At 35.3% G+C, this 13,459-nt stretch overlaps 1 protein-coding gene across 27 annotated transcripts in view; it reads left to right on the forward strand.

The window, feature by feature from the left end:
- CDC42BPA (CDC42 binding protein kinase alpha) overlaps positions 1-13,459 on the forward strand; it is a 297,854-nt gene that overhangs the window by 176,696 nt on the left and 107,699 nt on the right. For 22 of the 27 annotated variants that reach the window (XM_086345011.1, XM_086345012.1, XM_086345017.1 and 19 more), the window contains one exon: positions 1,797-1,919. The exons of the other annotated variants lie outside the window; for them this stretch is intronic. In XM_086345011.1, the coding sequence (XP_086201137.1) occupies positions 1,797-1,919 (123 nt within the window). The remainder of the gene's footprint in view (positions 1-1,796; positions 1,920-13,459) is intronic. 27 annotated transcript variants of the gene reach the window in all.

Here is a 13,459-nt window from a genome sequence, read left to right on the forward strand (position 1 = left end):
TTAATTCTCTATAGACTTGCCTTTAGGTTCATTTGTCTTGTCATCTGCTATATCTGTTCTGATATGAATCCATTCAATGAGTCTTAATTTCAGATATTGTCTCTTTTAGTTCAGGAATATCCATTTGCTTTATTCTTACAGTTTTCAGTTCTCCATTGAAATTCCCCATTTTTTGTTTACTTTTTCATTTGTTTTCGTTGTTTCAAAGTCCTGACCGCTAATTAAAACACCTGGAGAGAGGAATAGCTGCTGGGTAAACAGCCCTAACAGTGGCTGCATAGCAGATGTGTGTGCCTGTGAAGCCAGCTGGATAGGTTGTCTCTTTTGTGTTAAAGTCACTAAAGATAATAATAAAAAGAGTTGTAATGAAAAGAAGGACAGTGGGTAACTATGATAAACAGGTAATGGGCATTTTAGAAGATCTGGGATTTATGGGAAGGACAGAGACGGCAAAGAGGAACAAGGATACCTCCTGCACCTCCATACCCTGCAGTGTGGGGGTTGTTGAAGGAAAAAACCAACTAATGTCCAGTGGATACGTTTATGCCTCCCCATTTTCTACTCTCAACTTAGATGTCTTAAAAAAAAAGAAAAAATGTTTCTTAAAAATAATAAATACAGAATGTACCAATTTTTAACATGTTTTTGAAACCAAAGAAAAAGAAATGTGTAAAAAATACTGGATGTGAAAGGTCGTGATTGAATGCACAATATGGTGTATCTTACACCTTTAATTCAAATTAACAAATATGGACCACCATCATGTGAATATAATGATACTGTTCTCTATACAGACGATGAATATAAATTAGAAAATCTCCATCTTCTGAAGGTCACAGTCCCTTGGAGTTTTCAGATCAGTTCAGTCGCTCAGTCGTGTCTTGACTCTTTGCGACCCCATGAATCGCAGCACACCAGGCCTCCCTGTCCATCACCAACTCCCGGAGTTCACTCAGACTCACGTCCATCGAGTCAGTGATGCCATCCAGCCATCTCATCCTCTGTCGTCCCCTTCTCCTCCTGCCCCCAATCCCTCCCAGCATCAGAGTCTTATAAATAAGTAATATATGTATATAAGTAATAGGTTACCTTAAGCAATGTGTGCATAAGATTAGTAATCTAAAGCGATCAGTAATGATTTGTGCTAACAAAAAAATTATGATGAGGTAGAAATTTACTATTTGGGATCTTTCCATGAGCTGGCAGAATAATTATTTTAGGACCATTTCTTTTTTTTCTTTTGATGGTGTCTGGAAATATGCCTGACTATATTTAATGCTTCTTTAGTACTTTTTATCTTTCAATTAGAACAACAAGTTAAAATAATTATCCCTATTTTAGCTAAGCTGATGAAGCAAGTCATCTGTAGGTGGGCCTCCATTTTCATACATGACATTTGGAAGGCCAGCTCTTCTACATGTTTTGTATTAACATCTTTAAACCTCTCTTCATACACCAGACTCAGTTTTTCATATATCACCTGACATACATTTTGATGACAGTTTATGCTAGGATGAAAGGGAACTGAATGGTCGACTCACTGGCAGAGTGTACCAACAGTATTTAAAACTGAAGACCACCTATATTAGAAGGTAGATAGTTATAATTCTAGTGACATTATAACTCTAGTGGAGTTTTGTGATTTAATTTTAATCTGTTTACATGCTTTTTTTGTCAGTGGGTAGATGCTTTGACCAGTTGAATTAAGTAAAGATTTCCCTAGAAAAGAAATATATTGGCATTAGTTTTTCAATTTTAGAATGTGGGTATATTTCTCATTCTTTCTTTTTTTAAAGAGTCAACGCAGACTGTCCAGGCTCTGCAGTATTCAACTGCTGATGGTCCACTAACAGCAAGCAAAGATTTAGAAATAAAAAGCTTAAAAGAAGAAATTGAAAAACTAAGGAAACAAGTAAGAGGTAAATTCCTGATTCATTATTAATTCAGTTTAGTAGATATTTTTAAGTGTTTTATTCACACAAAAAAAAACATTTATTGAGTACCTGTTATGTGTTAAGTGATGTGAGCTGTATGCCAGTGAGGGAAAGGCAAACAAGAATGGCTCTGCTGTCAAGGAGCTCATGTTTTGGTCTTGGAAAAAGATAAAGAAATAGTTTTTTGCAGTACGTTGACAAAGGTCAGAAGATAAACACAGGTACATGGAGAGTGCACAAAGAGGAGCACCTTACCAAGATTTAAGTGAAAAAACATGACTTTTTGGGAGGACCTATTAGTTTGGAATAATTAGTGGAAACTTGTCTGGCAAAGCATTTAAATGAGTGGTTCATTTTTCAGTGTATTGCTGAAGTTAATTGAAATTAATTATAATTGTTGATATGCCTATTATATCTATTCATCATTTATTCCATTCAATAAATATTTATGTACTAGGCCTTATTTTATGTTCTTGGGATGCAGTACTAAACAAACCAATAAAAATTCTTACTGGAGTGAAGGGCAAACACGAGACATGAAACAGTAACTATGCACCTTTGTGAATGATATGGTATGTTGCAAGCTGATAAGTGCTTACAAATAGAGGAGAATAAGGAGAGTGGGTCTAAAGTCTAAGATGATAAGTTTTATTGTTTTAAATAGGGTAGTCCACATGAGCAAAATATTGAAAAAGGTAAAGGGGATTAACCAGACAGTTAAATGGGAAACACATGATCCGAGAAGACAGCTCAACCAGTGCAAAATCCCTACAGTCAAAACTATGCCTTGTGAGTTCAAATTAAACGTAAGAAGACAGTGTGGCTAGAGCAGAATGAGGAAGCAGGTGGAATGGGTGGAGATGAGGATAGAGAAATAAAGAGCTGAGGAGGGCTCATTGCCTGATCAATGGAGTCTTACTGACTGTTCCGTCTTTGGTTTGTTCTGTGAGTGAACCTTTTGCAGGATTTAAAGGTATCACATGATCTCAGTAAGTATAGGGAGAGAAAGAGAGAGTAGAGGGAAGAAAAAAGATACTGTTTTAGCTAGGAAAGTCAGACCTCTCTAGAAAAGTGGTTTTAGGCCAAAACAAGTAAAGAAAAGAAGGAATCTGACAGTGTCTTTTATAAAAAGGACTATTTAAAATAAAATATTAAGACACAAGGAGACTTAAAATTTGAGCATAATTTATGCTGTTCTCTTTTTTTAAGTAGCTCTTTTAAGAAAAATATCTTCATCAAATTTCTGTAGATTTTTCTTTCTAAAAATGAATAAGATTTGGAATATTATAAATAGAAAAATTTACTTTGATGTCAACACCGTAACATTATGTAGCACTTAGTATATTTAAGTTTTATGGCACTAAAAAAGCAGTGGAACACAAGGCACCAGATAGTATGGTTACTAAGGTGTCTTCAAAGAGGTGATACGGATTTGGAAAACTTGTTTACATAGACCCATCTCACTAATGGGCTTCCCTGATGGCTCAGATGGTAAAGAATCCGCCTGCAACTCGGGAGATCTGGGTTCAATCCCTGGGTTGGGAAGATCCCCTGGAGGAGGGCACAGCAACCCACTCTAGTATTCTTAGCTGGAGAATCCCCATGGAGGAGCCTGGCGGGCTACAGTCCATGGGGTGGGAAGAGTCGGACACGACTGAGCGATTAAGCACAGCACAGCGCATCTCACTAATATGTTCTAGGAGGGTTTTTTGGTTTTGTTTTTGTTTTTAAGATTCCTTGGGGTTTTCTTTGCTGACCATTATGCAGCTGCAAATATGAACAATTTTCTTTTGCCCTTTCTGATCTGGGTGCTTTTTCTTTTTTTATCTTACTGGCTAGAACTTGTAGCACTTTGTTGCAGAAGAGTGGTGAGAACAGATGTCCTGGTTTTCTTTCCTATCTTAGGGGGAAAGCATTAAGTCTTTCACCTTTAAGTGTAATATTAGCTGTAGAATTTTTATAGATACTCTTTATCAAGCTTTTTATATTATAGAAACTCTCCTCTATTTCTACATTTCTAAGGGTTTTTCATGAATAGATATTGAACTTTGTCAAATATATATTTTGCATTGATTGATATAAGCATGTGTTTTTTCCCTTAGTTAACCTTATACTATGGTGAATTAAATCGGTTGATTTTGAAATATTAAATCAACTTTATATTCCTGGAATATATACATCCCTGGTCATGGTGTATATTTATTTTTATAAATTAATTCTATTTTCAATATTGTGTTAAGGATTTTTTTAATCTGTATACATGAGAGATACTGGTCTTTGTTGTGTTTTTTCTCCTTTTTTGTGTTACCTTTTTCTGAGTTTTTAGTTTGCTTTTCCTTTTTTGTTTTTTTTAAATATGATTGACATGTAACATTATGTTAGTTTCAGATGTACAACATAACAATTCAGTATTTGTATATGTTGTGAAATATTCACCTTAGTAAGTTTAGTTCACTTCCATCACCATACATAGTCTCAATTTTCTTTTTTGTGTGTGTGATGAGGACTTATAAGATCTATTCTGTTATTAACTTTGAAATATACAGTATGGTATTATTTACTGTAGACACCAGTGTTTTACATTACATCCCCAGTGTTTATGTATTATATAACTGGAAGTTTGTATCTTTTGACCATCTTCCCTCCTTTAATATACCCTGCACCCCGTCTCTTAGAACCACCAGTATTCTTTATATCCATGAGTTCGGTTTGGTGGTGTTGTTTTAGATTCCAACTATAAGTGAGATTTTACCGTATTTGTCTTTCTCTGTCTGATTTCAGTTAGCATAATGTGCTCAAGGTCCAATTCATATTGTCACAAATGGCAAAATTTCTTTTATTTTTTTATAACTGAAAAATATTCTGTTACACACACACACACACACACACACACACACATTTTATCAATTCATCCATCAGTGGGCACTTAGCTTGCTTCTGTGTCTTGGCTACTTTAAATAATGCTGTAATGAATATGAGAGTGCACACATCTTTTTAAGTCAGTGTTTTTGTTTCATTCTGATAAATACCAGAAGTAGTGTTGCTGGATCATATGGTAGTTCTGTTTTTAATTTTTTGAAGCCTCTCCATACTGTTTACTGTAGTAGGAGCCCCAATTTACATTTCCACCAGTACTGCAAAAGGGTTCCTTTTTTTCCACATCTTTGCCAACACTTTTTATTTCTTATCTTTTAGATGACAGCCATTCTGACAGGTGTAAGATAATGTTTCACTGTGGTTTGATTTACATTTCCCTGATAATTGGTAATGTTGAACACCTTTTCATGTTGGCTGTCTGTATGTCTTTTTTTAGAAAAATGTCTCTAGCTCCTCTACCCCTTTTTGGATGGGATTATTTGTCTCTATTAACTTGTTGACCTTAAAAATAAAAGTCAGTTATTTTTCCAGAAAAAATAATGGGTTTACTTGGGAATATCAGAGAATTGCAATAGGGCAAGCAAGCCACAGCAAAATCCATAGCCAAGTCTAACAAAGTAGAGGAACATTATTTTATAGAGAAAAATGAGAAAGTTGAGAAAGATTGTTTTGAATGAAAGTTCATTGGGGAAAAGTGAGAGTTTAGGGTGATGATGGTTTCTCATTGGCTGAGTTCCTGGGGTAGTTGATTTTTTGTACGAGATGTGATATACTGTCTTTCCCGTTGGGGCCTGTAATTGATGCTTTGTCTATAATTGACAGTTCTTTCTGTAATTGATGTAGAGAGGTCTGTGTTGAGTTTCCCCCGTCTGGCCTCCCAACTCCATTTTAGTGAGGCTTCTATTGATTTTCACAGATACTTTGTCAGATATTTGATTTGCAAACATTTTCTCCCATCCTGTATGTTGCTTTTTAATTTTGTTTATGGTTTCCTTTGCTGTGCAGAAGCTTTCTAGTTTGATGTAGTCTCATTTATTGATTTTTGCTTTTGGCTGTGGTGTCAGCGTAATTGTTGTATTGCTGGCCTCGTAAAATGAGTTTGAGAGTACTCCCTCTTTTATTTTTTGAAAGAGTTTAAGAAGAACTGACATTGACTCTTATTAAAGTGTCTGGTAGAACTCACCAGTAAAGTCATCAAGCCCTAGATTTTTCTTTGTCGGGACGACTTTGATTACTAATTCAGTATTCTTACTCTAGTTGCTTAACCTGTAAAGCTAGGTGTCCTGAGTTTTGTTTTGTTTTGCTGTGTTTAATGCTGTGAACTTCCTTCTTAGAATTGCTTTTGCTGCATTCCATAAGTTTTGATATATTTTTTATATTTTCATTTGTTTCCAGATTTTTTTTGAAGTTCCGCTTTTAATTTCTTTTTGACCCACTGGTTACTCAGGAATGTGTTACTTTCCACATTTTTGTGAATTTTTCCAGTTTTTCTCTTTAGTAATTTCTAGTGTCATATTTTGTGGTTGGAAAAATTCCTTGGTATGATTTCAGTCTTTCTAAATTTGTTAAGACTTGTTTTGTAACCTAACTTGATGTACCCTGAAGAAATGTTCCAGTGTTTGAGAAGACTGTATGTGTGCTGCTGTTGGTTGGAATTTTTTGGTTAGGTCCTAGTGGTCTGAAATATAAGCCATGTCCAGTGTTTCCTCATTGATTTTCTGTCTGGATAGTGTATCCATGGTTGAAAGTAGAGCACTGAAGTCCCCTACTGTTATTGTATTGTTGTCTATTTCTCCCTTCAGATCTATTGCATTTGCTTAATATATTTAGGCACTACAATACTGGGGTCATAGAAATTTATAATTATTGTATCCTGTTGATGAGTTGACCCCTTTATTATTATATAATAACCTTTTTCGTTTCTTGTTACTATTTTTTACTTATCTTCCATTTTGTCTGATAAAAGTGTGGCTACCCTTGTTCTCTGTTGGTTTCCATTTGCATGGAATACCTTTTTCCATTCCTGCATTTTGAGCCTATGTGTGTCTCATAGGCAGCAGGTAGTTGGGTATTGGTTTTTTATCCATTCAGTCACTTGAGGTCTTTATTGGAGAATGTGATCCATTTATATCTAAAGTAATTATTGAGTAGGTATGGATTTACTAATGTCATCTTATGTTTTCTCACAATTTTATAGTTCCTTTGTTCCAGGCTTCCTCTCTTATTGACTTCATTTGTTACTGTTGTTGCTCAGTTGTGTCCAGCTCTTTGTGACCCCATGGACTACAGCATGCCAGGCTTCCCTGTCCTTCACCATCTCCCAGAGTGTGCTCAAGCTCATGTCCATTGAGTCAGTGATGCCATCCAGCCATCTCATGCTCTGTCATCCCCTTCTCCTGCCATCAATCTTTCCCAGCATCAGGGTCTTTTCCAGTGAGTCAGTTCTTCACATCAGGTGGCCAGAGTATTGGAGCTTCAGCTTCAGCATCAGTCCTTGCAATGAATATTCAGAGTTGATTTCCTTTAGAATTGACTGGTTTGATCTCTTTACTGTCCAAGGGACTCTCAAGAGTCTTCTCCAGAACCACAGTTCAAAACCATCAATTCTTTGGCGCTCAGTGAATTGATGATTTTTCCATAGTGGTGCTTTGATTTCCTTCTCTTTCTCTTTTGTGTAGCTCCTGAAGATTTTTGCTTTGTGATTTCCATAAGGCATGCATAAAATATCATATTACAATCTATTTTATGTTGATGACAGCTACTTATTCTCTCGGTTTATTATTTAATTGTTTTAATTATTTCCTCTTCAGCTATTTTAGAAGCACATCAGACAAGGTTATGTTTTCTTAAACTATGAAATATAATTTAGAAAACTTAAGGTGAGAAAAAAATTCCATTGTATTTACCCATATTTTTATATGATGCTCTTCTTTCTTCCTGATATTGTTGAATTCCTTGTTTTGTTGTTTGCTTTCTATTTAGAGACTTTAACTATTTTTTAAAGGAAGGTCTGCTACCAACAAATTCTCTTCATTTTTCTTTATCAAAGAATGTCCTGATTTTCCCTTTATTCCTAAAAAATATTTTTGCTGGACATAGTCTATATTGTAAGTTTTCTAGCTTGTTTGTTTGTTTGTTTAAGCATCTGAAAAATACCATACTGCTTCCTCTAGGTTTCATGTTTTCTGAGGAGACATTCACTGTCATTCTGAGTATTTTTTTCCCCTTTACACAAGGTGTTTTTCTCTTGACTGCTTGCACAGTTTTTCTTTTTCTTTAGTTTTCTTGTGTTTAATGATGTGTTTGGGCATGAATTTCTTTGGGTTTGTTCTATTTTGTGTTTGTTCTTCTTGAATCTTTAGGTTTATCAGTCTTGCCAAATTTCAGAATTTTTTAGACTATTTCTGTAAGTACTTTTACAGACCTGCCTACTTTCTCTTCTTCTGAGACTCTGATGACACAGGTGTAAGATCTTTTGTTAATCATCCCACAGCTCCCAGAGGTTCTGTTCATTTTTGTTTTTATTTTATTTTATTTTTTTCCTGTTATTCAGATTGGCCAATTTCTGTTGTTTTATCTTCAAGTTCACGGACGCCTTTGACACCTCCCCTGTGCTGCAGAATCCACCTGTCAAGATTTTTATTTTATTAATGTCTAAAATTTCCATTTTGTTCTTTAACCTTCCATTTCTTTGCTGAGATTTTTTTGTCTTTGCTCTGGTCTTCTGTTTATTCATTTGTTTCAAATATGTGTATAATTGCTTATTGAAGCATTTTTATCATAGATGTGTTAATATCTTATCAGATTATTCTAACATCTTTGTTAAATATTTTGGTGTCAGCATCCATTGATTTTCTTTTCTTATTCAAATTGAGATTTTTCTAGTTCTTGGTAGGATGAGTGGTTTTGATTAATGACAGCAGATCTTATTTAACCTTCAACGTTAGCTGGCTTTTCTGGACACCACTCCAGCAATGGAGAGGAGGTTACCATCTCCTTATTGCCAGGTGGAGGTAGAAATCCAGTTTCCCCACCTGGCCTCCTTTGACACCCAATGAAGGGCTCCTTGTTATTCCTGGAAGGGAATGGAAGTTCCAGCCCACTGCCTAATACTATGATAGGGGTGGCCTTATTACTGCTGGGCGATGGTGAAAGCTCTTTTCTGATGGCACCCCAATAGGGAGAAGGGGAAGATCGTCATTACTGCTGGGTCGGGGGTGGACATCCTGGTTCTCCCTGTAGTTTTCACTGACACTTGTGTGAAAAGAGGCTTGTTACCAGCCAAGGTGGTTGAAAATCCTGCTCTCCCTTCTCTACTTACCCTCAGGTGTGTTTGGGCACATACCCAATTGGAAATTGGATTGGGAATTTAGCTCCTCACTTGTCCCTAGCTGACGTATGACATAGGTGGGCATGGGGCCCCAGTGCTTTCTGTTGTGTTTAACTTGAGCAGAGTGGTTATTTTCTAAAACTTTCCTGTCTTGCTAGTTTGCCCCTTACTTGGTTCTTTGGCTACAAAGAGTAACCTTTGGGCCTTTATTCTCTGTTTCTGTTAGAATTTCTGGGTTGCTGGTTTCTTCAGCTCTGAGTCTATGAAATAAGAACCAAAAAGAAAAGCCAGAGAACTTAGCACTGTGTAGTTTCAGTGTCCTGACACACTGTGAAACTTCACCACCACCAATTTTTTTTTAATTTGTATATTGCTTTACTTCCCTCACCTCTCTACTAGACTGTAAGCTCCTTGAAAACAGTGACTTTGAGTATTGTATTCTTTGATATATTGAAGTGCCTGTAATAGTGCTTGGCACATAAAAATCCCTAAATCAATATTTGTTGATGACTGAGTAAATAAATGACTAAATGAAATCTCATTCTTGGAAATTTCTGACCACTTCCTAATGTGTGTTCCTGCATTGTATCTTTATAGGCAATTTCCAACATGCTTACATCCCTTACCTGCAAATAAATGGTCCCTGGAATTACCCAACTGGGGAAATTAATGGCCGTTAAATTATTGGTTGACTAATGTCCTTCCTTTATTCCTAACTTCTCTTTAAGTTCAGTGCTTATAGGACTATTCTCATTATTTTGGAATATAATCAGTGAAAAAGGCTATATCCCTTTTAGTATTCTTCCTTTCCAAGCACTTTTTTCTTGATCATGTGTTACTCTCAGTGATACTCTCAATTTTATTCCATCTCTGAAATATCATTCATTCGTTTTTTTAAAACCTTTTTGGAGAAGGAAATGGCAACCCACTCGAGTACTCTTGCCTTGAAAATCCTATGGGCTACAGTCCATGGAGTCACAAAGGGTTGGACACAACTGGGCGACTTTTTTTTGGTGGTGGTAAGAAAATACATAAGATAAAAATGGCCATCTTAACCATTTTTAAATGTACAGTCAGTAACATTAAGCACATTCACAATGCTGTGCAACCATCGACGCCATCCATCTCCAAAACCTTCCATTATCTCAAACTGAAACACTTGATCCATTAAATAGTAACTCCTGTTCCTGCCACCCACTAATACCTGGCATCCACCATTCTACTTTCTGTTCCTTTGAATTTGACTACTTTGGGAAACTCATATAAATAGAATCATCAAATATTTGTCCTTTTGTGACTGACTTATTTCACTTAGTGTAGTATATTCAAGATTTATCCATGTTACAGCATGTGTCATAATTTCCTCCCTTAATATGATATTCCACAGTATGTGTATGCCACATTTTGTTTATCCATCTATTTACCGATGGACCCCTTGGGCTGCTTCCACCTTTTGTTTATTGTGAATTATACTGCTGTGAAGATGAGTATACAAATATCTGTACAAAGTCTTTTTTGGGTGTATAATAAGCAGAATTCCTGAATTACATGCTAATTATGTGTTTGATTTTTTAGGAATTGCCATACAGTGGCTATACCACTTACATTCTTGCCAGCAACATTTATTCTTTCTTAATTCAGTCCATAGACATACATGTTGAGTTGCTTCTGTATACCAAAAATTACACTAGATACTAGAGGCATAGTGGTAAAATTGAGGTTAGATATGTCTCATTCATAATTGTATCCAAGCTGTCTTAAATAGTTTGCTGATTTAAAGAGCAAGAGATAAAACAAGTGGGCCCCTGAGGACCGGCCTGATGAATAGTCCTTGAGGCTTTAGTCCTGGCTTGAAAGGAAAATAAGTGTCCAGGTCACCTTCAATCTCTTGTGCCTCTACATACCTCATAAGCAAGATCTTTATTACTCAACATTAATGTTTTTCTCTTTTTTTTTCCCTATGTGTTACCCAGTATTTTTAAACTCCTAAAAAAATTGAATACACTTATAATTATTTGCATTTTTTTTGTATTTGCTTTCCTCATCGCACTTCAAACTCTTAAGTAGGACAGTTTCCTGATACCATATAACAGACACACAATATATATTGACCATATACAGACAAAAATTCATATTTTCATTTAATATTTTTATATGAAAAATAAAGGTATGTTTTCTAAATAAAACATCTGTTGTGACCTATAATGTGCTTTATATCCCCATACTTTTTATTGCCTCAAAGTTGGTGGTATGTGCCGCTGCCCCCGCCGGTGTACTACCGTCTGTGTCTCCAACTCTAAAATGCCCTTGCCCTTCCTCTGTCTCCCTATATCCATTTTCTCCTTCTTTTCTGTGTGTGTCACTCTCTCACACACACACACACAAACACACAAATACATGTACATAGTGTCCTACATTATGTAAGTTGAGGAGAAAAATAGTGAATGGGGGGGAAGATAATACGGAGCTCTTTTCCTTCATCGTGGTTTAGAAGTAAAATCTCTTCACATCAGAAGAGTTACCAGTTATTTGAGGAAATAAGACCACAATAGAAAAGCTGTGACACCACTTTTACGTATCAGAAAGAGGTGCTTTGTGCTGCCCGCCTTTGTCTGCCTCCAGTTTGAGCCCCTCTGCAGACTGTCGTGCTCCTCCGTGAGCGCTGCTTTGTGTGTGCTTAGTCGCTCAGTGGCGTCCGCCCCTGTGGACCCCACTGTACTGTAGTCCGCCAGCAACGCCTTAGTCATGCCTGTCTCTTACTTCCTCTGTCATCCATGTAACCTGCCCCACAATTTGTAATTGATTTTCTGCTTTTTAAAGAGCGTTGCTCTTGTCTTCCTATCGCCTTCAAGACAGAGACCATCTTTTATATTGAGATATACTACACAGTGCAAAGAAAATTGCTGTGTATTTTGCCCTCATTTAATCCTTGAGTTTCAGGATTCTACTCGCATCAGTGACTTAAGAACGTTTTGGTTGGTATGAGCTAATCTCACTCCCCTAGTATTGCTTTTCTCTTTATTCACTAAAACTGATTTTAAATAATTTCATCTAAATGTTTTGACTAAATCAAGTTGACATATATTTAATAGATATTTTTGTTAATCTTTAAGGATTTCTTTCAAAATTTTAATTGAATTAACTTTGTTGTAGTGAAAGTGAAGTTCCTTCTGCCTGAGCCGTTTTACAATAGTTGGCCAAAGTTCAGTATGTTCTGGACTTTTCTTGGTTTTTTTCTCCCTTTGGGGCAATATAAATTTCTGTGTATTCCAAATTACAGGTACTATACTTCTCTCCATATTAGAGGATTTTATAAATAATTGGGTAGGTTTGTCTTTTCCAATGTCTTTATCTAGTGCATTTCCTTATGTACTTCTCATAATTTACCTGATGTTTAAATGAATATTTTTAATTCTTTAGGCATTTCTGAAGTGTCTGAAATATGAATCATGAAAATCTGACATGTATTTTGTATATCTCCTTAACAGCTTCATTGTAAAACTTCTAACATGAAATGTCTGGGATAAAACTAAAATTTAACCTGTATTGAAATAAAACAATAAAAATATCCTTAAAGAGTATAGACATGGTCACATTTAATACACTTTGCTGTAAAGGTTATATGATACAGACATTTTATGAAATACTGATTATTTTTTTGTTTCTAACGAAGAGCAATTTTGATAAATGAATGACTCAATAATTTACAAAAGATTTTAGCATGCTAGGGAAGAGCTTTTCAAGGTAGAAGAAAGAAGTGAGAATTCTCAGAAGGCATTGCTAAATGTACCATGCTTCTACTCTAGATTGATATAGCTTACCCATAAAATTTGATTAAAATGACCCCAAAAATGACAGAAATAAGCTGTCACATACTAAATTGTGACTCCAAGTTATTGGAAATAACTAAATTGATACCTACTTCAGAAATTGTTAAAATTCTAAAAATGCTGAAAACTTAAAATAACAAAAAAAGATGTTTGAAAGAAATTAGTATAAACAAAAAAATTCCCACATAAACTGAAATTCGAAAAAAATGATAAAATGTAATTTTCTGAATATAAATCTGTGATCTTTAAGGTTAAACATCCATTGATATTTTCTATTGTTCTTCAAGGAAAACATTTCTTATTATATACTATTAAGACAAAATGAAAATAATTAAATGTAACTTTGCAGATATTTTCAAAATTGCCAAAAACTGTACTATCTATAAATGTATTTAGACTTCATAATACCTAATATAGATAAGCTTTTAATAAATCTAAGGAATCAGAACCAGTTAGTTTGTAAATTTGTGAATACATTTAGCTGACTT

The sequence above is a fragment of the Bos grunniens genome, chromosome 16, assembly GCF_055505025.1.
Source record: "Bos grunniens cultivar Pamir isolate PY7600 chromosome 16, Bosgru_T2T1.0, whole genome shotgun sequence".
Classification (NCBI taxonomy): Eukaryota; Metazoa; Chordata; class Mammalia; order Artiodactyla; family Bovidae; genus Bos; species Bos grunniens.